The sequence below is a fragment of the Notechis scutatus genome, chromosome 15 (genome assembly GCF_049901735.1).
Source record: "Notechis scutatus isolate UNSWTSFEM ecotype Mainland chromosome 15, rNotScu1.2, whole genome shotgun sequence".
Classification (NCBI taxonomy): domain Eukaryota; kingdom Metazoa; phylum Chordata; class Lepidosauria; order Squamata; family Elapidae; genus Notechis; species Notechis scutatus.
The window spans coordinates 10,234,760-10,261,611 of NC_142023.1; the positions used below are offsets into that span (position 1 = coordinate 10,234,760).

At 43.7% G+C, this 26,852-nt stretch overlaps 4 protein-coding genes across 6 annotated transcripts; 3 read left to right on the plus strand and 1 right to left on the minus strand.

Moving 5' to 3' along the window:
* Positions 1–441: 441 nt before the first annotated feature.
* Positions 442–4,003, minus strand: PRRT1B (proline rich transmembrane protein 1B). 2 transcript variants are annotated; one of them, XM_087944143.1, is made up of 4 exons: positions 3,851–4,003; positions 2,738–3,260; positions 1,783–1,917; positions 442–1,098 (listed from the first exon to the last, which is right to left on the minus strand). In XM_087944143.1, the coding sequence occupies exons 2-4, from the start codon at positions 3,095–3,097 to the stop codon at positions 952–954; spliced, it is 642 nt and encodes a 213-aa protein (XP_087800269.1). In that variant the 5' UTR covers positions 3,098–3,260; positions 3,851–4,003; the 3' UTR covers positions 442–951. The 2 variants fall into 2 exon arrangements, with proteins under 2 accessions (XP_087800269.1, XP_026545036.1); XM_026689251.2 differs by having other exon boundaries at positions 2,738–3,149; positions 3,851–4,002.
* Positions 4,004–5,322: 1,319 nt separating this feature from the next.
* Positions 5,323–10,938, plus strand: UCK1 (uridine-cytidine kinase 1). The gene is made up of 7 exons (XM_026689250.2): positions 5,323–5,520; positions 6,495–6,654; positions 6,841–6,937; positions 7,185–7,327; positions 7,438–7,532; positions 8,597–8,645; positions 9,455–10,938. Exons 1-7 carry the CDS (start codon positions 5,410–5,412, stop codon positions 9,640–9,642), a joined length of 843 nt encoding a protein of 280 aa, XP_026545035.1. The 5' UTR covers positions 5,323–5,409; the 3' UTR covers positions 9,643–10,938.
* A 3,098-nt stretch (positions 10,939–14,036) lies between these two features.
* LOC113426849 (uncharacterized) lies at positions 14,037–20,010 on the plus strand. 2 transcript variants are annotated; one of them, XM_026689267.2, is made up of 2 exons: positions 14,037–14,126; positions 16,714–19,257. In XM_026689267.2, exon 2 carries the CDS (start codon positions 16,762–16,764, stop codon positions 18,154–18,156), a length of 1,395 nt encoding a protein of 464 aa, XP_026545052.2. In that variant the 5' UTR covers positions 14,037–14,126; positions 16,714–16,761; the 3' UTR covers positions 18,157–19,257. The 2 variants fall into 2 exon arrangements, with proteins under 2 accessions (XP_026545052.2, XP_087800001.1); XM_087943875.1 differs by lacking the exon at positions 14,037–14,126 and adding an exon at positions 15,940–16,049 and having other exon boundaries at positions 16,714–20,010.
* LOC113426848 (uncharacterized) lies at positions 14,040–26,742 on the plus strand. The gene is made up of 2 exons (XM_026689266.2): positions 14,040–14,126; positions 25,192–26,742. The coding sequence occupies exon 2, from the start codon at positions 25,210–25,212 to the stop codon at positions 26,551–26,553; it is 1,344 nt and encodes a 447-aa protein (XP_026545051.2). The 5' UTR covers positions 14,040–14,126; positions 25,192–25,209; the 3' UTR covers positions 26,554–26,742.
* The last annotated feature ends 110 nt before the right edge of the window (positions 26,743–26,852 follow it).

Here is a 26,852-nt window from a genome sequence, read left to right on the forward strand (position 1 = left end):
GCAAAAGTAGTTTCACATATTCCAGGTTGAAAACAAGTAGTTGAAATGGGCATTGAGGAACCAATCAAAGAAATTCAATTTTTTTTTGCCCTTGCTATTTCTCAAATTTTGGGCACCGGTGCCATGTTGTAGAGAAGATTGTTCTCCTGGGCTCAGTCCGTCCATCCATCCATCCATCTATATCTCATCTGCCTACCTAGCTTCCTATCTACCTGCCTAATCTATATTTATCATTTATCTATTATTCATCCAGTCTACCTATCAACTATCTCATCTGTCCATCTATTTTCCTATCTACTTACCTAATCTATCATTGATCTGTGTGTCTGTCTGTCTGCCCGTCCATCCATCCATCTTTTTACCCAAGCAAGGAGGGAATGAAGATCAGTTGCTGGCCCCCTATTTACACCTGTAGGTCAATGGTCACATAATGAACAGGAATGGGTAAAAATCCTTCCAGCATTTATTGTTCGTAATTGAGTATCTTCCATAAAAGTCAGTATGGAATTCCTGAGGTCTTCACAGGACAGTGCCCGTGATTTGGTCTCGATGCTTGAAGAACCCCTGGACCGATGATCGCTCTCCTGACCTGCCCCAAGGATAACATGTAGCTTCTCCAAGGAGAGTCTGGAATTTCCTTTAAACTTTGGACCAGGCTGTTTGTGGTTTGTTTTTTTTAAATAAGTGATGAGATAGCAATTAAGTGAGCCTCGGGAAGCTCCGAAAGAAGATATCAGTGCTTTGCACTATGAAGACATCCTTCCGTGGTGGTGATGGTGAGATCTCATCACTTTCTGTAGGACAATTGTTCCTTCTTGATGTGGCTGGGTTTGGAGAAGAGACAAAAGAAAGTGCCAGCATGAGAAATGGGTCCCCAAACTGGTTGAAAAGGATGAGGGCTCCATACCACAACTTTGTAGGAAACTCCACGGTCCATCCCAACCTTCTGGATCATAGATACAGGGTTACCACCACGTAGATAATCCAACTGAGGGACACAAAGAGACCGAAGAAGAGGCTGAACAAGATGAGCGAGTGAGCTTTGTAGGAAGCCCTCGTGGCTTGGATGAGGTCACCTCGTTTCAGAGCAGCCCGGGTCTACATGAGAAAGAAAACGGAGAATCTTGGATCAATTTCCACTGTAGGTGAGAAATATGGACCACTGTTCAACTTTTTCCTTGAAAGCAAGGCCAAGCACAGGTAATCCTCACCTTACGACCACAATTGAGGCCAAAATTGTCATTGCTAAGTATCCATCCACCTACCCATCCTCCCATCCATCCATTCACTCAACCATCCATCCATCCACCCAATCAACCATCCATCCATCCATCCACCCACCCACCTACCCATCCTCTCATCCATCCATCCCTTAACCATCCATCCATCCACCCACTCAACCAAACATCCATTCCCTCAACCATCCATCAACTCAACCAAACATCCACCCACCTACCTACCCATCCACTCAACCATCTACACTTACCCACCTACCCATCTCCTCATCCATCCATCCATTTTGTGACCTTTCTTGTTAGGTGAATCACCACAGTTGTTAAGTTAGCCCCGTGGTTGTTAAGGGAATCTGGCCTCCCCGTGGACTTCTCTTGTCAGAAGGTCGCCAAGGGACATCCCATGACCCCAGGATGCTGCGACCATCATAAATAGGAGCCAGTTGACAAGTGTCTGAATTTTGAGCATGCATCCGTGGGGGTCAAAGTGTGAAAGGTCCCCCTTTCCCCCCCTAAACCTCAGCATTTTCTTTGCCGTAGCAGCACGTACCTCGTGGGAATAGACAAGTGCTATCAGGCCCGTGAACAAGCAGCAGAAAATTGTCACTAGTACAGATTCCATCATATAATCTTTGGGTGGCAGCCTCTGGTCACCAACCAGGGGGCTCTCGCCAGGCCAGGCACCCTGGTAGTGAAAGAAGAGCCAAAATTCAACCATCTTGAACTGAGAAGCCCACCCAGCTCTTTATTGGGTCAATGTACAACCCCATCTTTCTTCAAAGGTTCAGGGTTGAAAACTTAGAGGAAAACTTTTCCTCTTTTCCATATAACAACCCTGCCAGGTAAGCTGGGTTGATAGATGGCAGCTGACTAGCTTCCCCAGAGTTAAGCCAGTACCTGTTTGAAGTAAGTTTCAATTGCTGGTGCTGCAAAATTCCCGATAAATATAAATTGGAAGTATAATTAGTGCCCCATTGGGTCATCTTTTCAGAGATATTGCTTTAGAGAGATAGAATGACTAAGGGTGAACCAAACTGATAGGAATCTGGCAGGGAACATCTGAAATCCCTCCCTCCCTTCCTCTCTCTCCTTCCCTCTTTCCTCTGTTCCTCCCTCCCTCCTCATAGCGTATTATCTGATTCTCTGATTCCCTCCCTCCCTCCCTCCCTCCCTTCCTTCCTTCCTTCCTTCCTTCCTTTCCTCTTTCCCTTTCCCTTTCCCCCTCCAATCTGCAAAGACCACTCCTTTCTAACACTGATGATATTACCTAGTTGGGTCATGAAACATCTTGCAAGAAAGCAACTAAGTTTAGAGAGCACCAAAGACCCCACCGTCTTCTTCCTCCTCCTCCTCCTCCTCCTCCTCCTCTCTGCACACTCCACTCCCTATTAGCAGGGATGATGTCATGAAACGCCTTGCAAGAAAGCAGCTAAGCTCAAGGACACACCAAGGAGCCCCCTGTTCAATCCTGAGCTACAAAAGTTCTCCCCTTATTTACAACTCACGATGGAGTAAGGACAGGGGCTGGAGAATACATGGGGTGGTTGGCTTAGGACCTGGGGTGCAGCTGTCGGCTGGTAAAAGACGCAGCTCTGTGGTGGAACGTTGGTGTGGAACGGTGGATACAAGTGGACGTCTTTTGGATCCGGTGGAGCATAGGGAGGAGGTTCTTCTACGAAGCCTTGATTGAGGGTCCCCATGTTCTGGAGATGATCTGATCCTGCCTGGTGGTCGGGCTTGGATGAGGTCTTCGGCTCTCCCGTGAGTTTTGTTGCATCCCCTGGAGAAGGTTGGGCCTCTCCTTCTCTTTCAACTTCCCTTGGGCCGTCTGGAGATGGGCTCGGATGGAGTTCTTCTCCAGGCATGTTGGCGCCCTCCAAACTTGGTTGCTTGAATGGAAAGAAGTTTCCACGGGTCCTATGAGGAAGCAACAGCCCCACCCCCAATAATGTTGATCATCAAATAAGCGTTGGTTTCCCTTTCTTTGTAAGTTGGATCATTTGCAAACTTTTCAAAGGGGAAGACGATCTAAACAAATGTAAGTATGTAAGGAAGTAAAGAAGGAAGGGAGGAGGAGGAGGAGGAGGAAAGGGAAGAAGAGGAGAGGGGAAAGGGAGAGAGGGAGAAAAATACAAAAGGAAGGGAAGGAAGGAAGGAAGGAGGAGGAACAGGAGAGAGTAGGAATGGAATGGAAGAAGGAAAAGGGAGGAGGGGAGAAAAGAAAAAAGAAAAAGGAAGGTAGGAAGGAGGGGTGGAGAAAAGGGAAGAAGAGAGGAAAGGAAGGACAGAAAGAAAATGGAGGAGGGGAAGAAAGAAAAGAGAACAAAAGGAAGGAAGAACAGTGATTTCACTCAACGGCAAGAGAGGTCGTAAAAGCGGGACAGAACTCAATTTGGGGCTTGAATTTGCGGTCATGCATAGGGCGGCGTTGATGCGAGGAGGTCCCGGTGGCCCTTTGACTTGGGAACTGCCCCTGGCTTCCTCACAGGTAGACTGCCCTGAGCCCCGGAGGCTCTGTTGCCAAGCCTCCTTTAGCATTGTGCACCGTTGGGTCTTAGGAAAGAGGGGAACCGCACCCAGAGTTTGTATTTACAAGGGAGGAGTTTGTGGCAGTTTACCTGTCTTCTCCCCGGCCTCCTTCCTCCTTCAAAGACCTGGGCACCTCAGCCAGGTAGGGGACCTTTCCTGCCTCCACCTGCCCCGGGCCATCTTCCTCACCCCAGCTGGATCAACAATGGCGCCCTGCCCTGGGCACCCGTAGGGCTCATCCCATGCGCCGAGATTCAGCTTCCGGGGATTAATCATTGATGGCTTGTTTGCAGAAGGGCAGCTGTGTGTGTACCAAAAGCCAAGGAGGTCGAAGGCCACTGCATATGTGTGTGTGTGTATTTGTGTGTTTTGTGTGCAGTGCGAAGCTGTGCCAAGATCCTGGCTCGGCTTGGCAAACGCCAGGGCGAAGGGCAACTACTCTGACTCCCATCCGGCTCAATAATCTGGATTTATTTGGGGTTGGATTGCGCGGACCTTTGACCCGTGCATAAAGTTTGAGGTACTCTCAACTCCCCCACGATGGGTTGCCAATGCGTAGCCACCCACACCCACAATGCACACGTCTCCAATATGCGGGATTTGCTTCTGGCCCAAGTTTTGCACAAGTTTAGCTGCACCTCCAAGATCATCCCTTCCAACTGTTGATTCTAATTCTATTCTATTTCTATTCTATTTTCTATTCTTATTCTTATTCTTATTCTATTCTATTTCTATTTTATTTCTATTCTATTTCTATTTTATTTTCTATTCTTATTCTAATTCTATTCTATTTCTATTTTATTTCTATTCTTATTCTATTCTATTTTATTTCTATTCTATTTCTATTCTATTTTCTATTCTTATTCTAATTCTATTCTATTTCTATTTTATTTTATTTTCTATTCTTATTCTAATTCTATTCTATTCTATTTCTATTTTATTTCTATTCTATTTCTATTTTATTTTATTTTCTATTCTTATTCTAATTCTATTCTATTCTATTTCTATTTTATTTCTATTCTATTTCTATTCTATTTTCTATTCTTATTCTAATTCTATTCTATTTCTATTCTATTTCCATTCTATTTCTATTCTATTTTCTATTCTTATTCTAATTCTATTCTATTTCTATTTTATTTCTATTCTATTTCTATTCTATTTTCTATTCTTATTCTAATTCTAATTCTATTCTATTTCTATTCTATTTTCTATTCTAATTCTATTCTGCTGAAAATTAGATAGCTAGACAGACAGACAATGATGATAGATATAGGCGTGTGTGTGTGTGTGTGTGTGTGTGTATATATATATATATGTGTGTGTGTGTGTGTGTGTGTGTGTGTGTATTATCAAGGCAGCTAATAGATAGCAACATTAGGGTTCATTAACATGAAGATCAAAGCAAACGGGTACATCTTATGCTGACGCTCCACCCCTTTCCCGCCAAGCCCCGCCTCTTCCCCCCAATGACAGCCGGTCATGTGTGCGCTGGGGGCGGCTTTCGTTCGGGAGGACTCCGTTTCCCAGCAGGCCCCGCGCTCCAGCCACACCCGCGCGGGGTTCTTTTCCTTGCGCGGGGCCTGCTGGGAGGCGTAGTTTTTTTCCCACCTCGTCGGCGGCGCTCGGCTTTTTGGGCACAGCCGGACTCATGGCCACCACGGGCGGCCACGCTTCCAACTGCAGCCCGGCCGGCGAAGCGGAGTGGCCTCACCCGCGGCCCTTCCTGATCGGGGTGAGCGGGGGCACCGCCAGCGGCAAGGTAAAGATGCAAAAAAAAAAAAAAAAAAACCTCCACTCCCGTTGCAAAATAATAATAATGATAATAATGATAATAATAATAATAATAACAAACAAGCAAGAACCGGGGCGTGCAATGCATGCCCCCCCCCCTCGGACAGGAGAAAGCAGGAAAGGGGAAAAGGAGGAGGAGGAGGAGGTTTAAAATCCAGGGTAGAAAGCTCTGTTGCTTAGAGGTGTCAGGTGTGGGTGTGGGTTGTTTGCGTTGCCTTAATTTTGTATTTGTGTTGTCGTGTTTATGTAGCGTATATTGGAGGTGGTGACCGTTTGAGAGCTGCATGTAAACAACATTTCAATTTGATGTATGCCAATGATTGTACCTTCAAAGGGACAGTAAAATTATTCTGAGTCTAAGGCACTGAAGTCCTTTTCCAAAAACAGGATTGGGATGGGCTTGACGTGTGTGGATGTCCTCCTGTTTGGAAATGACAGCTGCCAGGTTGTATTATCCTATATAATAAATATGATACGGGATCTCCAGCCTCCCTTATGACATCAGGTTTATAATAATTATGGATGGGGCAAGATGCGATTTCCGTTCAGCTCCTGTATTAGGGGAGACCATTCTGGTTTCTGGCAAATTAATAAGGCTGCCTTCATTTGCTGCTCATATTGATTGTTCGGTTGAATTTATTATCAGTCAAAGAGGAGATTTGTAGCTCAGGGTTAAAATGGGGGAGGGTCCTTGGTCCTCTCTCAGCTGGGTTGTTTTCTTGCAGACATATCATGACCCAACTAGGGAACATCATCAAAGCTAGAAGGGAGTGAGGTTGGCTCCCTGTTTATATATACCAGTCATAAAGTAGGACATGACTCACTTCCTTTGCATCGGATGTTCTGGTCCCAATTTTGGTCGTAAGTCAAAGATGACCTGCACTTTTGACTTGGCTAACTTTCCTTCTTGGTTTGTCTGTCTGTCCATCCCTTCCTCCAAAGTCCACCGTGTGTGAGAAGATCATGGAACTGCTGGGTCAAAACGAGGTTGATCATCGTCAACGGAAGGTGGTCATTCTGAGCCAAGACCGATTCTACAAGGTGCTCACCCCAGACCAGAAAGCCAGAGCCTTAAAGGGGCAATATAACTTTGACCACCCAGGTATCTCTCGCACCACCGAGCCTTTTTCTTCTCTTTCCTTCTGGGCCTCTGTGAGGGCCGCTCAAATATTGGAAGATTTTACCCCAGTCCTTCTCTTTCTTACCCAGTTCCTGCAACCGTTCTTCATATGTTTTAGCCTCCAGTCCCCTAATCATCTTGGTTGCTCTTCTCCTCTTCCCGCTCTAGATGCTTTTGACAACGATTTGATGGAAACGACGTTGAAGAACATCATCGATGGTCAAGCAGTGGAGGTCCCAACGTACGATTTTGTGACCCATTCCAGGTCAGTGTCCATTCCCTGGATCGATCGATCGATCATCTATCATATCTATCTATTTCTATCATCTATCTATCTATCTCTATCTATCTCTATCATTTGGGCTCAGTGGTCAGTCGTAAGTCGAGAACTATCTGCTTTCCTACATACGCAAGGCAAACTCCCCCTTTGGATGGCTGATTCTCCCAGGATGCGTTTGTGTTGTGCTATGTCAGTTGGGCGATTGTTCTTCAGCGACTGTGTGTTGGCACAGGTTGCCCGAGACCACGATGGTTTACCCTGCCGATGTGCTGCTCTTTGAAGGGATCTTAGTCTTCTACAGTCAAGAAATCCGAGACATGTTTCACCTCCGGCTTTTTGTCGATACTGATTCAGACGTCAGATTGTCCCGGAGGGGTGAGAAGTTGGTTTCTTTTCTTTTCTTTTCGATGCTTAGGAAATCATAGAGACGGTCCTTCTTTTTAACTTTCGTTTTCCTTTTGTGTTTTTCTCTCCTTCCGCGGCAGTCCTTCGAGATATGAAACGAGGGAGGGATCTGGAACAGATTTTAACTCAATATACGACGTTTGTCAAGCCTGCCTTTGAAGAATTCTGTTTGCCGGTAATGAAAACTATCCCTTCTCCTTTATCCCAGGTTTTCGAGATAAGTCATCGGAGGGATTCACATGGTTTCCCTTAGTGACGCGTCCCTTAACAAGCAAGTTGCCAGGCCCAACTACAGATGCTAAACAAGGATAATCTTTATATGCAGGTAGAATTCGAGTTACAACCATTTTTAGCGTATGTTCAGAGTTACACAGGCACTGAAAAAAAAAGGGACTAGCAACCAATCCTTGCAGTTATCGCAGCATTCCCCACAGTCATGTGATCAAAATTTGGGTGCTTGGCAACCGGTTTGACAGGTAGTCCTCAAGTTACGAGCCCAACATTTAGATTGCTAAGTCATTTGTTAAGTGAGTTACTTCCCCCACCCCAATTTTACGACTTTTCTTGCCACAGTTGTTAAAGGAATTGCTGCGGTTCTTAAATGAGTCACACAGTTATGAAGTGAATCTGGCTTCCCCGGTGTCAGGTGGTCGCAAAAAGGGGACCTTAGTGAACAGATCGTAAGTATGAACCGGTTGCCATGCACCTGAATTTTGATCATGCGGATGCTCCGGAGTGTTGCGGTGTGTCTAGAAGCGGAGCTCTCGCCTCACTCTCAGGAGGGCTGTGAGTTCAATCCTCGGTGGAGGCAGAACTTTCTCTCTCTGGGCACAATGAGAATATATCTGCTGAATATAACTCCGCGTTGGTGACAGGAAAGGCATCAGGCCAGTAAACACTCAGCTCCATTCAGTGGCCCAGACTCCACCCCTCAAGGGATTATGGGGCCGTTAAATGATGGTGGTGGTGGTGGTGGTGATCACAGGGATGCTACAAAGGTGTACTTGTGAGAAATGCTCAGCAGTCACTTTTTTTCAGTGTCGTCGTAACTTGGAATGGTCACTAAACAAACTGTTGTAAGTCGTGGACTACCTGTAGCATAAACTAGAACAAGTTGGAGCTTACTGAGAGTGCCTTTTAAGAAGGAATATAAGCCATGTTTCCTTTCTTCTGGCTGATGACTTCTGAGTTGATGCTTGCTTAGACCAGGTTGTCGGTGATCTTCCTCCTTCCTTGCAGACCAAGAAATACGCTGACGTCATTATCCCGCGAGGCGTGGATAATATGGGTAAGGAATGTGTGAACTTGATAGAGAATTTTGCCCACTTCTCAACGTCTCTTAAACTGGGGTTGCCGTCATCTTCATCGGGAAGAGGAGAGCAATAAACAGTGTCCCCAAATTTGCAGGTTGCTAAAAACCAGAGATAGTTTAGCAGAATGAGAAGGTACGTGTGTGTGTGTGTGTGTGTGTGTGTCCCCTCGGTGCTCTCTCTGAGTTGGTGGTTTGTGTCCCGACCCAGCTCCCCAAACATCACAAATCCTCTGAAGTAAACTCCAAGATTCCTTTATTAGGGACGCCGGCAGCCCCGGGCAAAACTTTTCTCTCACACTGCGGGTTAACAAGTCGGCCGGCCACATCTATTCATCTCCACCCGCTGCCTTTTATCCCCAGAACTAGGGTGGGGCTTCTCTAGCAGCAGCGGCTCTTTTGTCCCGAGGACCGGCCCATAGATTTCCACTGCTCTCCTCTCCTCTGCCTTCTGTGCATCCGTATAGCATGAACTGGACCCGGCTGTTCCTCCTCTTCCTCATCAGCCACCGCCACTCCTGGGGGCTGTTGACTCCCCATCTGAGGGCTGACGGAGGGCCTCTGTCTGTCTCTCTCTCTCTCTCTCTCTGCCAGCTCCATTCCCTCTTCCCCCTCGGAGCTCCCAGGTTGCCTTGATGCTGGCCGTGACTCCCACACCGCCACCTCTTCTGCTTCCTCTGATTCGGCTGCCGGAGGGGCTGGTGGTCGACAGGTCAACAGTTTGCTTGCAGCCGTTTCATGACTGGGCTCCCTGGCTCAGTGCTCCATCTCCTCTTCTCCCTTGGCAGTGGCCATCAACCTGATCGTGCAGCACATCCAGGACATTCTCAGCGGGGATCTCTGCAAGTGGAACCGGGCCGCGGTGAACGGACATGGCCGCTCCTCCAAGAGGCCCTTCCCTGAGCAAGGCGATAGCCTCCCGCTCCTGGCGCCTGGAAAACGGTCACACCTGGAATCCAGCAGCCGCCCCCACTGACCGCTTGGAAGGCTTGGAAGCCACTTCTGGCCCAGCCGGACTTTGCAAACATTTGGGGGGGGGGGGGGAGGACTGTCCTTAAGAAGCTCACCCCACCTTTATTTCAAAGTGGGGAATTAGCTTTTCTTCCCCCAAACAAGCCCCGGTTTGTGCCGAAATCCCAGAATATACCACATGGGTGGGCCTTTCCTCCCTTCTTCCCTCCTTCTTTTTCTTCTTCCCTTAATCCCTTCCTTCCTTCCTTCCTCTCCCACTCTCCATCCTTAATTCTTCGCTTTCCTTTCTTCATTTATTCTTCCTTTCTCTTCTTTATTCCTCCTTTCTTTCATTTGTTTATTCATTTCTTATTTCTCTTCTTTCCTCCCTTTCATTCCTTCCTTCGTTCTTTTTTGCCTTCCTTTCTTTTTCCTTCCTTCCTCCTACTCCTTCCTTCCTTTCTCCCATCCTCCACTCTTTCCATCCTTAATTCTTTCCTTTCTTCATGTATTCTCCTTTCTTTCAATCATTTTATTCATACCTTCCTTTCGTTTCTTTTTCTTCTTCCTTCCTTCCTTTCATTCCTTCCTTTGTTCTTTTTTCCTTCCTCCTACCTCGTTCTTTCTTTATCTTTTTCCTTCCTTCCTCCTCTTCCATCCCTCCCTCCCTCCCTCCGTCTCTCTCCTTTTTGTCACTGCATTTTTTCTTTCTTTTTTAATGTGAACCCTTCTCCTTCCTTTCCTTTTGACAACAGGGGTGGGGCTGAAAACTAACCATGTCCCAGGCCCAACCACCACCCCCCGGGGCTGTTTCTGCAGTCCCAAGAAAGAAAAATATGAGCTGGGATATGGTCCTGCCCAGTTGCTTCTCTCAAGAGGGACGGACAAGAGGACAGGAATGATTGAAAGGCTGGCTGAGTATCCTGATCTCCTTCAGCCAAAAAATTTTTCCCTATGGATTCGGGGGCGGGGGGGGGGTGTCTTTCCTTTTGATGGGAGAATTCAACCTTCCCATAGGGCTCGACGTTGGAGGTGGCAGGAAGTACTGTGTGTGAATCACTGGCAGGCCTTTGTCCCTTTTTCCCTCTTTCTCTCTGACTTCTTATGAATCTGTTTATTAATTTCCCCACTTTCATATCCTCTTTTTTTTTTTTTTAACCAGACCTTTCTAAAGTTCAAGATTAGGACTTTGGAAATATTTCCTTTTTCGCCCATCTTCATCCACCTGGGTGGGATCTTAAAAGTGTTTAATGCCCCAACATTTCTCCTTTGTTTTTCCTGTTGTTTGACTTTATTAAAGAATTAAAGAGATTCAAAAGGACAGGTTTCTTCGATCGTTTCTCTTATATAAATCTGTGTATATATAGCATCATTGAAGCAATAAATACGCTGCTGGTTCACTTTTTTTTTTTTTTTTTCCAAATGATCAACACACATTTTTGTTAAATATTTCTGTCAAACTGTCCAACTGCCAGAGGAATTTTAATCACATAGTTTTTATACACTGACCTATTTTTAAATTGTTGAGCTCAACTGTCTAATCAGGGAATGTCATCGGTTGACATGCTCCAAAAGGCCAAGAGAAGGCAGCAAAATTAAACTTGCCAGGCCAGGTCTCACCAAGACCTCCCAGCCTTGCCTTTGCTCTCTTTTAAGGCAGGACATAAAAATATATTAATTTTAGAGAAACAGTGATACAAGTTTTATAGAGAGTGAAATGTGTGGTATTAGCAAGAGAAAGAACAAGGAAGTATGAAAAGCCAAACCAAAAGGATCATCTATTGGTCAAATTTGCCAACAAACCTAGTCTCGCTTGTAAAAAAACCACAAGCTAGGGAGTTTAGCACGGTGGGTTTGTGACATCCAGCTAATTAAACTGTTTGCGCAAATAAAACCAACTTATTTTTGGATTCCAAGGTCTGAGCCTCGTAATTTCCTGAAACACTTTGGGCCCCTGAAAGACTGGCTAGCCTGCCTCTCCCCGGCCCCTGCCCGGCCCCTGCCTGCCTCCCAGGGCCGGCTGGGTGGTCCAGAACCCCCCGTCCAATTTCTAAATGGCACCAGGCCAAGTCTCACCAAGGCAGCTGCGTGCCAGGGCGACAGCCTCCCAGTACATTGCAGTGTATGATTTTATATACTATACTTAGATCAGACCGAAAACGGCATGATTCAAGGTTTTCTAGGTCTAGAATTTCGAGTCTGGTGGCATAAGGTATTTTGCAACGAGTAGAGGAGTGGAGAACTCTTCTTGTGAAATATTTCTGGACTTTCTCAACTGTGCTAATATCAGATACACAATGTGGGTTCCAGACTGATGAACTGTATTCGAGTATTGGTCTAGCAAATGTTTTGTATGCTCTAGTTAGTAGTGTAATATTACCAGAGAAAAAGCTACGTAGGATTAGGTTAACAACTCTTAATGCCTTTTTGGCTATGTAGTTGCAGTGGGCTCTAGCACTTAGATCATTAGAGGTGAGTATTCCAAGGTCCTTTACAGAGATTGGGTCATCAACAAGGTCTTGACTATTCAGCCTGTATTTTATTTTCTGATTTTTTTTGCCAATATGACAGAGCATTTATTGTTTGTTTGTTTGTTTATTCATTTATTCATTTACTTATTTATTCATTTATTTATTTATTTATTGCTGTGTCCCAGACCATCTAGCCATATCTTCCAACCCCTAATCAAAGACACATAGACAAACACAGAGACACAGACACACACACACACACACACACACACACGTACATGTCAGGCTAAAAAAGAGCAAGCAAAAAAGGAGCAAGCCAAAGCCAACCCTGCCTTACACCTCCCCTTCATCTAACAGGGATAGTTCCCTCCCACCAGCTAGCTAGAGCAAAAGCATGAAAAAACCTGAAACTCGCTTGTCAGTGGGGCTGGAGGTCCTGTTTTCCTTTGCTAGGAGCCCAGGGAAATTCAAATTTTTCTCCAGTGCCTCTGAAACAGGATGAGGAAAGAACAGAACTTCAGAAGCAGAAGATGCAGCTGACTCACTCCTTCCTGTTGCGAGAGAGGCTGGAGCAGCCTCAGACCCACCGAAGATAAGAAGGCTGCCAGTTCTTGGAGTGAGGTGAGTAGGTGGGTTTGCCAGCAAGCTGTGGTGATGGGGGCTGGAAGCGGAGATGGGGCAGGGAGCGAGGATCTCTGAGCAAAATTGGCCAAGGTGTCTTCCAACTCTTGTAGTTGGAAGACACTATGAAATGGTTGCGGCTGGCTCTTCCACCGTCTTAACTTAACGACAGGTTGGTGGTAGGAAGACGCTCCATTCTGCTCTGAAAGAAAAAGCACCCTTTGCTTATTGCTTAACGTAGTAAAAGTCCTGCCTGTTGGGAGTTGCCTTCAATACAACTTGAAGACAGAGATCTAAACAGAGCTGTCGAAAGTAATTAAGAACCTGACCTAGAATTAAGGAGAAATTTCCTGACAGCAAGAACAATTGATCAGGGGGACAGCTTACATGTGGAAGTTGTAGGTGTTCCATCACTGAAGAAGAGATTGGTCTGAAAATAGGGGCTGGACTAGAAGACCTCCAAGGTCCTTCCAACTCTTTGTTATTCTGAGATCGAGGTCCCTTTCCCTTCCCCAGCGAAAGATTGGTGAGATCCCCAAGTTTTAAGGACAATAAATTAATAACAAGTAGGTGAGAGAGGAGAGCATCTCACAGTTAACTGTTAACCGATTAACTCTCTTAACTGTTAAATCGGTTAGGGATGGGTTACTCCGTAACCCCTTGTGCCACTTTCTCTCTCTTCCCTTCAACAATTATTAAAGAGGAAGAAGGGAGGGCGGTGAAAGAAAAAAAGCAAACACCTTCCCTTCTTTTCTTTGATTATAAGTGTTAACCTGTCCATTTCTGCACATTCTAACGTTTCTTGAGTCACATTTTCATATGTTGGGATCTCTTTACATTTCCATTGTGGAACAAAATACAATTCTAGCTGCAGTCAGTTTATGTAAAATCAAATATGCGTTCCCTTTATTATATTGAACCGGCAAAATGCCCAACAAAAGTATCTCTGGTTTCAAATCAAGGAAAAGAAGGAAACTGAATACTTTCTGACTTGGGACTTACTTTACCAATGGCTAGCTGGAAAAAAACAGGAGAGATGGGGCAATGGATGGATATGATCAGTGATATAAGAAAGGCATGTTGAATTGGTTAAGTTATTATTATTGTTGTTGTTACTGTAATTAACATCAATGTAGTGAATATTGTTGTAAACATTTTGATTATTATATCCTAAAAATATTTGTACCCAGACAACACACTGTTCAATTGAAATTGGAATTTTTATATGCTATAAAAATAAAAACTTGAAAAGATAAATAACCAAGCAACACCTTCCCCACACTTAAACATATAATTAATGACACATATAATTAACATTTCTCATTTCAGACTGACGCATGTTGGGATCTACTTTCGGCTGGAGGCGTTGGAGAAGTGGCAGAAGATTGAAATCATCTCGATGTCCACATAATTGATAGTGAGTGATTGCTTGGGGTGGAGAGAGGAGAAAGGTTAGTTAGTTCAACTAGGGTAAGGTTTGAGGGGTGCCTGTGTCTTCAATCAATCAGAATAGATGGGGCCTCAGAGGTCTTCTAGTCCAACCCCTCCCCCGACTCAGGCCGGAGACCCTATACCATTTCAGACAAATGGCTGTCCAATCTTCTCTTAAAAACTGGAGTACCCACAATTTCTGGTGGCAAGCTGTTCCACTGATTAGGAAGTTTCCCCTTAAGTCCAGGTGGCTTCTTGCCTTCATTTGTCCCGCTCAGTCATTTCTTGCCTTGCCTTTTGGTGCTTTGGAAAATAAGTTATACCTCTCTCCTCTTTGGGGCAGCCCCTCAAACACTGGAAGGCTGCTAGTCCTTCTTTTCTGTAGACTGGCTTTGTGGGGCCTCTTAAACGGCTTAAAAATCTGCCTTTTCTTTCAGCACATGTGCTATTGCGAGATCGTGCAATGGGCTTGTTCAGGCTTGGATTCAGAAGTGGGGAGAAGATTAATCTTTGAGCTGGCAAGAATCTTCTTTATCGTGTCTCAACACGTCCCAACCAATGTGCCTTTAGGCGTGTTTGATTGTATCTCCCACTTTCCACTGTAAACATGTTAGGGTTGTGATGGCATCAGTGGCTGATTAAGGCAGCGATGGGATTCAAACGTTGTTACTACAGGTTCTGTGGGCGTGGCTTGGTGGGCGTGGCAGGGGAAGGATACTGCAAAATCCCCCTTCCCTCCCCACCCCACCGACCTGCTTTCCAGCTCTGTTCTCCTGTGCAGGGCAACCAAAGAAGACCCCGCCGATCAGCTGGGACTCAATGGGAGGCGGAGAAGAGATGGGGTTGGCGGGGCCAGTCGGAGGTGGGATTGGCTGGTTCTCCAAACTACTCAAAGCTTCCGCTGCCAGTTCTCCAGAACTGGTCAGAACCGGCTGAATGCCCACCTCTGGCTCACTGGTGCATTAAGCACTGACAAATCTTGGTGCCCCCCACCTTTGTACATACTGTACAAATGAAACCAAACTTAGGCTACCTGAAAGTTTTTGAGGTGCCCCCTTTGGGGCCTGGTGCCCTAAGTACGTGCTTAGTCTGCTTAATTAAGTTAATGCACCACTGGATGGCATGGAGGAAGAGGCAGCTTGGAAAAACGGCTGGTGTAATCTGGGTGGGTTTGCAGACAGAGGGAAAATGGAGCCAGAGAAATATCCTGCCATTAGAACAATTAATCATTGGAATGGCTTGTCTCCAGTTGCGGATGCTCCACCACTGGAGGTTTTTTTAAAATCGTGTATTTATGTAGTGTACGGCAAATACTAGACTAGAATCCTTCCAACTCTGTTATTCTGTTCTACCGCTCATTTTGAAACCAATCGTTTGAAATCAATCCTTTGAAATCAACCATGAGAAATCTCATCGAGCAACAAAGCTGCACTGTTTTCTTGGCAGTGTGGAAGCTGTTTTTCTAGTCCTCTCCTCTGGGATCAGCACATTTGTTCCCGCAAGTGCTAAATGCATCCTAACAAAAAGATGACAGAGAGCAGAGGCAGAGGTTGAAACCTGCTGAGCAGAAACACCCTTAGCAAGAGCGGTTGTGTATTTTGCTAGCTTCTCTGCCCGTTTGCAAGCTTGCCCAGGGCTGTGGATGTTTTTGCAGACTGTAAAAATAGTTAAAATAAGTACCATCAGTGTTTCGTCTGGCACGAAAAGGATTCCCATTTGGGCAAACCGTTTTAAGAGCCATGGAGAACAAAGAAATGTCAACAAGGGAAGAAAAAGAAGATACAGCGGAGAAAGTGCTGGGCTCATTGTGGGTTGGGTCTTGCGGCGTTTTGGACACACTTAAGCACACCGGTTGTGTTGGATGAGTCAGGTGCGGTTACTCTAAATAAGGTACCGGTTGGCCTTTGGGGTAAGTTGATGTGTCTCTCTTCTTTGGGTGTAAGGAACAGAGAAAAGTTAAGGAAATGTACTTTGGAATAATGTCTAGTCTAGAGAAAAGGAGGATTAGGAGGGACAGGGGAGCAGCGTGCAATATTGGAGGGGCTGCCCCAAAGAAGAGGAGGGGCTCAAGCTATTCTCCAAAGCAACGGAGGGATCGAACCTAGGAAATAAGGAGAAACCTCTTAGCAGTGAGAATGGTGAATGAGTGGAATGGCTTCCCTCCAGAGGCTGTGGCTGCTCCAACACTGGAGGCTTTCAAGAAGAGACTGGACAGCCCCTTGTCTGAAATAGTATAGGGTCTCCTGCCTGAGCAGGGGGCTGGACTAGAAGGCCTCCAAGGCCCCTTCCAGTTCGGTTATTCTGTTATCCTATAACACCAGATCAATTAATCCGTGTAGCGGCTTGCCTCCAGAAGTTGGAATGGGCCAAATACCTAGATGAGAGAAAGATGATCCCACGCCTCAAAGTATCCCTAGTTTCCTCTCCAGATGGTCAAAACAGGAAAAAGAACTGAAAGCCTTCCCCAAAACATTAGGATTTGTCTTGCAAAAATGAGCAGTAGCAATGGTGGCATCTCATCCCTTCTCTCTCTTCCTCCTCCTCCTCCTCCTCCTCCTCCTCCTCCTTCTTAGGCCAAATGAAATGAAATACTGAACAAAGAACCACAGTAGCTTCAGGAAATGTCAATCTGTGGGAGAAAAAAGAGCTTGCTCCCTCGAATTTGTGGATTTCTTTTCATCCTTACATTGTGCCTTGTGTTGCATTATTGGAAGAAGAGCAGGGACTGGGGTCCTTGGAATGAAGATGCTAAGCAAAAGATTTATCCCAGTGCTAAGCAAAAGATACGTCCCGGTGATTTTTGCAAAGGCCAGCTCGTCAACGGCACAATCACTCCTCTCCCGGATAGACACAGCTTCATCATCACCCCTTATTCTGACAGGCGACAGGGAAATCTCGTCCGCGTCCTGAGCATAATCCACCATCAAAAAGTCAAGGAGCTTTACTGCATCTTTTGCTGTGAGAACAGCCAGGGAATTCAAGTCGTACAAGGAGAAATTGATTTCCACGTAGACCGCTTCGACTTCCCGTACGGCACGGCCGATCTGCTTTGTCTTCAGCCAGAAGACTGCGAAGCTCACTTCATCTCTGTCCATCCCTGGAATCCCCAGCTGGAATCGACCCAGCTGGCTCTATTTCCCATCCGAAACCTCTTCCCAGAGAAGCCCCCTTTAGACTTCACGATCTGCATGTCTACCATGTTTGGGAAATATGATAACGTCTTGCAGTTTGTACAGTCCATGGAGCTGTACAGACTTCTGGGGGTCCAAAAGGTGACAATATACAAGAACAGTTGTAGCCCCCTCATGGAGAAAGTCCTAGATTATTATATCTCCCAAGGCATCGTGGAAATCATACCTTGGCCCATCGATTTGTACCTGAACGTCTCGACCCACTGGCATTACTCCATGGAAAGGAAAGATTTAGGCTACTATGGGCAAATCGCGGCCTTGAACGACTGCATTTACCACAACATGTTTAAAAGCAAATATCTCTTGCTGATTGACCCCGATGAGTTTATTCTTCCCGTGAACGATAAAGACTGGAAGTCCCTGATGGACAGATTGGAAAAGGAACATCCGGGAATTGGGGTTTTCCTCTTTGAAAACCAGGTCTTCCGTCGGACTGTGTTCTCCGAGACTCCTTTCAACTTTTCGTCCTGGGCAGCGGTGCCGGGATTTAACGTCTTTGAACATATCCACAAGGAACCCAACGACATTCACAGTTTCAACAACATGAAAATGATTCTGGATCCAACCAGAGTCATTCAGACCTCGGTCCATTCCGTTCTCAAGCAGCACGGAACCTCCATCCAGGTCCTCAGTGACCTCGCCTTTAACTTCCACTGCAGGATCCTCGAACGTAAGGATGTGCACGATAGAGATTTGATTCGAGACCCAATCTTCTGGAGATACAACAAAACTTTGATCCCAAAAGTGAATGATGTCTTACTTAAATCCGGTATTTTAGCAGCCTGTGACCAGGTGCAAAAGCAACAAAAGTTAGTGCCTTCATAAATAGCATCTGTGTGTCTGTGTGTGTCTCTGTGTGTGGATGTGTGTGTGTACACTCACATCTATACTGTCATGTGAATGGGAATCATTTCAGACTTACCCATGGTTAGATAAGGTTCAATGGCATTCAATGGGAGGGTTAGACTTCGCCTACTTGTGTCCATGTAGGGATTCCAGACAATTCCTTGCTTGACTCCTCCTCTTGGCTAGGTCCAGTCTCTCTCTAACATACACACATACAATTATGCACACAAACACACATTCCTCAATTGGTTGCATCTACCTCTCCATCTTGACACTGTTTCTACCTCAGGGGGAAAATGCTTATTTTGGGGCAGCGCCCTAAATCTTCAACTGCTTTTCGTGGAAAAGACGGACGGCTAGTCCTTTGCTGGCCGTCATTGAGATTTTTGAGTACAGGTAGTCCTCGACTTACAACCGCAACTGATCCCCAGGTTTTCTGCTCTTCAGTGAAACATTTTTTAAAGTGAGCTTTGCCCCATTTTACGACTTTGCTGGCCACCGTGGTTCTCAAGGGAATGACCAGTTGTTAAGTGAATGGCTTCCCCTGTTGACTGTGCTTGTCAGAAGGACACAGAAGGAGATCACGTGACCCTAGGACACCGCAACCGTCATAAATATGAATCAGTCCCCAAGCATCTAAATGTGGATCACGTGACCACAAAGTCTCTAGAGTCTGAAAAACGGTCATAAGTCACTTTTTCCCCCAATCCCGTTGCTACTTCGAATGGTCCCTAAATGTTGTATGTCGAGGACGGCCTGCATTTCATTCTGTAGCATTCTTTTTATTTCTAGAGTGTTTCAGGGGTGGGATGCAAATATTTTTACCACCAGTTCTGTGGGCATGGCTAGGTGGGAGTGGCTTCTTTTTTGCAGCAACCCCCCCCCCCTGCCCCCCACGTGCTCCTCCTGGGCCTCAGGGCAGCCTCCGGAGGCAAAAAATTGAGCAGGGGGGGGGCTGAGGAGTACACAACACACACACACACAGACACACATACCTGCACGTCCCTTTTTGCCTCCTGGGCAAAGCAATAAGACGGGTGAGGGGATCCCGGCATAGCTGATCGTCAGAACAGCTGATCATCGAGAGGAAAAAACGGAAAAAAAACATTGCTTCGGCCGAAACAGTCACTCTTTTTTTACTACCAGTTCGGCCGAATGGTAGCATTTTTTACTACCGGTCCACCCACCCAAACCGGGCCAAACCACTACAATACCACCAACTGGCATGTTCTCATTCTGTAGTATTCTCTGTATTTATGATGGGTTTGTTTCATTTTTTTTTTGAATTTCGCTGCTGCGACGGAACTTGAAAACAATCTTTTGGTGCAGTTAGTCTTAGACGGATGTTTAAGATGCCTAAGCTTATTGATCAGGGAAAAGAAGACAGGGTTTCTAATCTAGAGGTGTCTGACTTTTGCAGCTTGGTGGCCTGGCGCAGTGCGAGGCGTTTGTGAGTGTGTGTGAGAGAGTGGCAGGTGTGTGTGTGCATGCACACAGCTCGTTGCTGCGAGTAGTGTCAAATGGAGCTTCGTGTTTGAGTGGAGGGTGTTTGTGTTTGCGCGTGAAACTCCACTTCTGCCAATGGAGCTACACACACGAGTAAAAACACCTTCTGTTCAAGTGCCCTCGGTTATTCACGTGTGCGCACTTGTCTGCCATTCCTGGAGTGGAGCTTTGCACACGCTTGTCCGTTGCTCATGCGGCCTGGCTTCGAACATTAGTGGGCCGAGGCCCAGGGATTGGAAACTCCTGTTCTAATCGATCTGTATTTGACTGAAAAAATGGGAAGCCAGAGGGAGAAATAAATAAGAAATAAACTGTGGGTTCAACCAAGACTCTGGTTTGTTTTTTTATCTTATAGAGAATGGATGGGGGATGTCCAGGGCAATTGCTTATTAAGCCTTGAGATAAAATCCATTAGCGAGTATAACCCAGGATTTAATGATATAACACAATGGAAGGTATGTCTGGTACTTCCCTTGGAGAAAAAAATATATTTCAATGTACTCAGGGCAAATTCTGTAATGAGGGTAAGTATCTTTGTTCATCTGTGCCAACAGCTGAAAAACTTGCTTTTATTGAAAACAGGGCTACGAGGCTTATATCCTAATTGTGTTCATGAACTTCTGTTAAATGGACAAAACTATCTTTCCAAAGAGTTGTTGCATATGGGAGCTTTGAAGGACAATAAATATACTGATGCAGACTCTTGACTTTGTGGTGTCCTTCGCTGCGATTTTGCATCCCCTCTGTGTAGCTGCACCCAAAACGCACAGCAGGAAAAGTCTGCAATTGCTGCTATTCTGAATATCGATTTTAAGCAAGGGCTGTAAGAGATGGCCTTAGAGAAGCACATTAAATTTTAATTAGATAAAACATATTCTGTACGCTGGCAAAATAATATTTATTTCCAGGTGCACATCATAAGGCATTTGATAGAAGAGTCTTCAAATTTCTAATTCTATATTCTGGCAAGCATGCAACTTCTCCGTCTGATTTTGTGCATGCAACTTTTCAGTCTGATTTTGTCTTCTGTCTCATTTTGTGCACAGATAGATACAGACAGACAGACAGATACACACACACGCACAGAGCAGGAAAATTGCTTGTGATGAAACTGGGAAAGGCACGTTCTAACTCATTTGTAATTGTTTTTGGTTTAGCAATGTTGAGGGTGAGGCAGGTTTCTCCCAAGATGAAACGAGCTGAGTTGAGGTTTGCGCCAGACTATTGTGAGGGAGAGGATGTGGAAATGGCGTGTCCCATTTTCCCCTGGGCTTCCCTGGATCAGGTAGTCCTCCACTTCTAACCACAATTGGGACCAAAGAAGTTCTTACATGAGTCGTGCCGGATGATCTGACGTTTTTTGCAACTGTTGTTAAGCAAATCTTGCCATTAAGTGAATCACCTGGTGCTTAAGAGAATCCCCCCCCCCCCCCTTGACTTGGCTTGTGGGAAGCTGGCTGGGAAGCCTGCAAATGGTGCATCCTCCTGGGGTGCTGCAATTGTTATAAATACACACTGTAGCCAAGCACCTGAATTCACTTTGTAACTTTGGACAGTCACTCAATGATTGGTTATAAGTTGAGGACTGTAGCTTCTCTGGATGCTTGTGCAGATAATATCTAGTTAAAGGTTCACCTTGGCCTAAAGCATGGAGGCCTTCCTTAACTCTATAAAGGAGAATATTTGTAGCTCAGGGTTGACAGGAAGGATCCTTAGAGAGCTCTAAGCCTGGTTGTTTTCTTGCAGACGTTTCATTACCCAACTAGGTAACATCATCAGTGCTGGTAATGTAATAAACTGAGAGCAAACCTCACTCCTTAGCAGCCCTTATGATAACCTAGTTTGGATAATGAAATGTCTGCAAAAAAGCAAGCTTCCCCAGACCTTTTAAAGATATTTAGCTCCCAAGTATTATCTTGACTAGGAGGGCTGTATGATGTCTCATAAAGTTTTGACAACTGCTCTGATACAACCCCTGAAGGAGGAGGATGCATACCCAGAAACCTATTTTAGGAGATATGTCTTTGGGTTTCATCCAAGCTGCTTACAGGGTGGACCACCAAAATCTTCTCCAGAAGCTATGTTTATACCCCCTTCCCCGTTTTTGCAAAATTATAAAGGTGACCAGCACCCCAAATATTCTCAACCCCGGGATAAACCCAACCAGACATGATTCTCTAACATAGTTTGCAATCTTATGGGAAGGGCAAAACTCTGCCTTAGGTGAGGACTGTCAGACGAGCCCTGAGGAATTAATTCTCTTCTGGATTTACCCTTGTTCGAAGGTCTCCATGTTCTTGCTCCGTTGTTTTTTCCCCTGTGGCCTATTTCCTGTCTGGTGTATGCTTTGCAGTCCAAGCTGTTCTTTTGTTAAGCTGTGACAATTGTGAACCTCCTATCCGCATTTTAGCACGCCAAAGCACTTCTTTTATTCTTTACCTTTTCATAAGAACAATGCATTGGCCTCCCGGCCTACACAGAAACTGGATGGGGAACTTGGCAGTTATCAATTCAGGAACAGCTCCTCCTGAATTTTGCAAACGGAGCTGCTTGTTTTGTTGTGTTGGTTGTTTTGCATTTTTGGCTATTTGCTGTGAATTTGATCTTTAAGGTACATAGCCATAAGATACCTTTAGGAAGGCGGAGACTGGCACACCTGTGTCAGCTGCACCCAGGCTGACATCTCACATTTTCTGCTAACAGTAAAGGCATGTTGACCATAAATTGCAAGGTTTTGCTCCAAGCCGTTGTATGCAATTTATGTGGTATCTGAATGGACTTCTAAAAATGGCAGACATATTTAGGAGCCATTATTTCATTAGATTTGTAAAGCTGTGTAGAATAGTTTTTTAATTGGGTGGTTGTATAAATCTAATTACAAAGACAGACAGATTAGACAGATGATAGATAGATAAAGAGAGAGAGAGAGAGATGATAGAATGAATAAAATTAGAGATATAGATAGATAAATAAATATGGATAGATACATAAGATATAGAAATAGAGATAAACAGAGATACATACAGACAAGAGATAAGATGGATGATAGATAGGGATAAATAAATAAATATGGATGGATACATAAAATTAGAAAGAGATATAGATACATAAAGATAGACAAGAGATAATAGATGGTAGATATATAAAGATAGAGAGATAAATAAATTAGATAGATACATAAGATGTAGAAAGAAATAAACATACCGGTAGATAGATACATAGACAAGAGATAAGATAGATAAATAGATATAGATAAATAAAGATAGAAATGAAGATAAATAAATAAATATGATAGATACATAAGAGATAGAAATAGAGATAAATATAAATACATAAATATAGACAAGAGATAAGAGAAGATAGAAAGATATATATCTTTATATATATATATATATATATATCTTTATATATATATCTTCATATATATCTCTCTATATATAGAGAGAGATGACAGACAGACAGTGTAGATAAATAAGATAATTTGGAAGAAAGGGCCCTTTTAAGTTTACATGATTATAGCACTTCTTCCACCCTTTAGGAGGAACAAAGAGGCTGCCATGATGGCGTCATTTTCCACCATTTTGGACAGTTTTATTAAGAGAGAGAGAGAGAAAGGCTGGAATTCTTATATGCACTTTTATTCCTCTCTCCCTCCTTTCCTCACATTACTCCCTTCAGGTTAACTCCATTTCTTCCTTTTTTCTTTTGAGGGGTGAAAAAAATAGCATTTTTCTTCAGCCTCCTGAGGAAATCCTTGAGGTGAGGATTTTAGGGTTGATTTTTACTCTCCTAGCATTTTTTTTTTTAATCAGCCTTTAATGTCAGGGAAATAATCAGGATTCTACACCCCCCCCCCCGGCTTCAGCTCCCTCAACCGTTTGAAAGTTTCCTGAGTTGGTTTAGATTCAATTAAATCTATTTTATTTCTATCCATTCCCTCCATCGCCATATTTTCTAGAATAGTCAGACATTTTGGAGGCCGATAAAAAAAAAAGGAAAGATGATTATGGAAAAAGGAAGTAATTTCACTTTTTTTAGTGTGTTCTTCAGCAAAAAAGAAAATATTTAATGGGGCAAATTGAGAAATAGGGTGTTTGTGTGTATATATATGTGTGTGTGTATAAATTTAGATATACAGTTGATATTGGGTTGGATATATATATATATATATATATATATATATATATATATACACACACACACACACACATACATATACATACATATGTGTGTGTATGTAATATATATATATACACACACACATATATATTACTATAATATATATATATATATATATATATAATCAATACAGATAGAAATATATGGAAATATAGAATATATAGATCAAGAAGTAGATGATAGTTTGTTAGAGATATTGATAATAAATATAGCTGATATGGATAGAAATATAGTTGGTATTGATATTGAGACATATAGATATAATATGTACAGGTAACGTATTGATAGATAAATATATAGATAAAAAATAGATGATAGATGGAGACAGAGATTTTGCTAGAAATATTGTTAATATAGCTGATATTGACATTGGCAGATATAATATCTACAATTGATGGAAATATATGTAGATGAGAATTAGAGAAAGGTGATGATAATTGATATTTAGATTATATAAATGTAGCTGAAATTGATATAGTTATATAGATGTTGATATATAGAGATAAGCAATATAAATGATGTATAATAGATATCAATAATATATACAGATGATTGATATAGATTGAGAAATAAAGTTGTTGATAGAAAGATTAATAGAAAATATAGATATTAAGATAGGTATAGATATGGATACAGATATTGATAGATTAGTTGTAATTTACAGATATGTAGATATTAATATAGATGATATAAACATAAAGGTAGATGATATATAAATATACAAAGAAATATATAGATAACAGATATATAAATAAGATATAGTTAATGTTCATCTGGGGGTGTAATTTTGCACATTAAGCATGCATAGCAGGTGTGCTTAGATTCAATCTGAAGGGTCCCTGAGCTTGGTGGTTTTCTTGCCGACGTTTCATTACCCAACTAGCTAACATCATCAGTACTGGTGGACCCACTGGTTCCTAACACTGATAATGTTGTTTCAACCCCGATCTGCAAATATTCCCCTTTATTGGTAGGTTCCATCTATGGTGCTCAAAGTAGGTCTTGTTAAGGCCTAATAAAATCGAGTTATTCAGTCACCAGGTGGAACAGGTGATCCTGGACGTGGCAGCTGGGCTTTTGTTAAAATGCTTTTCAAAGAAAGCAAGAGGCGGCTGTTTTCAGGAAGCGCTCAAGTTGAAACAGACACACCTGTATAAATTTACAAGCTCACTGTTCAGTTTACATTGTATTTTAGAGAGTTCGAAAGATTCCTTGTGAAAATTCTTTGTTTTTAAGGGGGGGGTGTCATTTTTTTAAGGAGGAACAATGTAATTTTACTAACACCTCTCATTTATCCTATATGTATATATATCTATATATATTTTGTAGCAACATCAAAGGAATAAGATGCCTCGCTTTAAGAGCAAGATGATTTGGATGCCTATCCCTTTCCTAATTCTTCTCTTCTTTGAAATGTACCCCAGAAGGCTGCCGTCGCACCCAGCCCGACAAACCCAGCTAACCTTGGGCCCTTGCAGAGGTGAGTTGGTCAACGGTACCATCACCGCCTTAAAACACAACAAAACCTTTGTCGTTTCGTTGTATCACGATAACCGGCAACAAAACCTCACCCGGGCAATTGCAATGGTACATTACAAAAAAATCCAGGACCTTTACTGCTGGTTTTGTTGCAGTCATAACAACCGCATTGCTATCATTCGGGCCAGCGTAGACATTCATCCGGAGAGATTTGGTCTCCCGGTTGGCGGGGCAGATATTGTGTGTCTGGAACCACATCGCTGCTTGCCACAGTACATGTCCATTCATCCATCTACCAAAGGATCCATGGCTGAGCTGCCCTGGTTTGAAATCAATAACCGGGTCGCCAGGACTTCTTTTGTGATGGAATACACCGTCTGTCTGTCAGTCATGCCTGAGAATTACGACAACGCCTTACAGTTCGTGCAGAGCGTGGAAATGTATAAAACCCTCGGGGCCAAGAAAGTGTACCTTTACAAAATGAACTGCAGCTCGCTCATGGACCAAATCTTACATTTTTATGTTGAAGAAGGCACTGTGGAGGTCATCCCTTGGCCAATTACTGCCTATGTGCACTTGTCTTCTTTTTGGTATTCTTACCAGGACTGGGGCTACGGGAAAACCACCGTTCTAAACGACTGCATTTACCGCAATATGTACCGAAGCAAATACGTGGTTTTTAATGATTTCAATGAAATTATCCTTCCCCTAAAACACCCAAACTGGAAAACGATGATTGATAGCCTTGAGGATCAAAATCCAGGAGTTGGCATCTTCTTTTTTGAGAGTCACTTTTTCTCTCAGAATGTATTTTCGTCTTTGGATAAATTCAACAGCAGTCTCTGGAAAACCATCCCGGGAGTTAACATATTGCGGCATGTTTATCGCGAGCCCAATAAACTGCACATCAATATTTTGAAGAAAATGATTGTAAACCCGAGGAGTGTGGTTCAGGCATCCAGCCATTCCGTCCTCAAAGGATACGGCCAAACGCTTGAAGTATCCAGGGACGTTGCAATTCTTTACAACTGTAGGAAACACCTCGAAAGTGAATTTGGGGAACAGTATCTCATGAGGGACACAACCATTTGGAGGTTCAACCTATCGCTGATTAGCAACGTGAATAAGGTTTTTGATCATGTTCTCGGCAATCAGGTCGATAACATCTCCATTTGGAGCATGTTCTTGAGAAGCCTTGCCAAAATCTTTTAAAAAGTTTGGTTTTTCACTTGAACAAAATCGCCCGGCAAGGAAGTGTTTTTCTTCACATGGCCTGTGTGTGTCCTTCACCCCTTTAGAGGAAATCAGGGGGATTAAAACTACAATTCGTTCTTTATAGCCTGGTTTTGCAGAAAACTGACCTGCTTTATCTGCTGTTTAATAAAAAGAGGATTAACTCAGATTAACTGTCATTTGTGTTTTGTCAGGAAAGCACACCAAGAGCATTTTGATAAATTGAACTGGTTGTTAACTTCCTCCATAACTATGTACTATTGTTATACGTGTGTCAT

Coding starts and splice junctions, on each gene's coding strand:
- PRRT1B (XM_087944143.1), bottom strand. CDS start 3,097: ATGCCTGGAGAAGAACTCCATCCGAGCCCATCTCCAGACGGCCCAAGG. Junction 1,918..2,737: donor GCCCCTGTCCTTACTCCATC/GTGAGTTGTAAA, acceptor TTTCACTACCAG/GGTGCCTGGCCTGGCGAGAG. Junction 1,099..1,782: donor CACTTGTCTATTCCCACGAG/GTACGTGCTGCT, acceptor TTTCTCATGTAG/ACCCGGGCTGCTCTGAAACG.
- UCK1 (XM_026689250.2), top strand. CDS start 5,410: ATGGCCACCACGGGCGGCCACGCTTCCAACTGCAGCCCGGCCGGCGAA. Junction 5,521..6,494: donor GGGGCACCGCCAGCGGCAAG/GTAAAGATGCAA, acceptor CTTCCTCCAAAG/TCCACCGTGTGTGAGAAGAT. Junction 8,646..9,454: donor GCGAGGCGTGGATAATATGG/GTAAGGAATGTG, acceptor CTCCCTTGGCAG/TGGCCATCAACCTGATCGTG.
- LOC113426849 (XM_026689267.2), top strand. CDS start 16,762: ATGTCAATCTGTGGGAGAAAAAAGAGCTTGCTCCCTCGAATTTGTGGA.
- LOC113426848 (XM_026689266.2), top strand. CDS start 25,210: ATGCCTCGCTTTAAGAGCAAGATGATTTGGATGCCTATCCCTTTCCTA.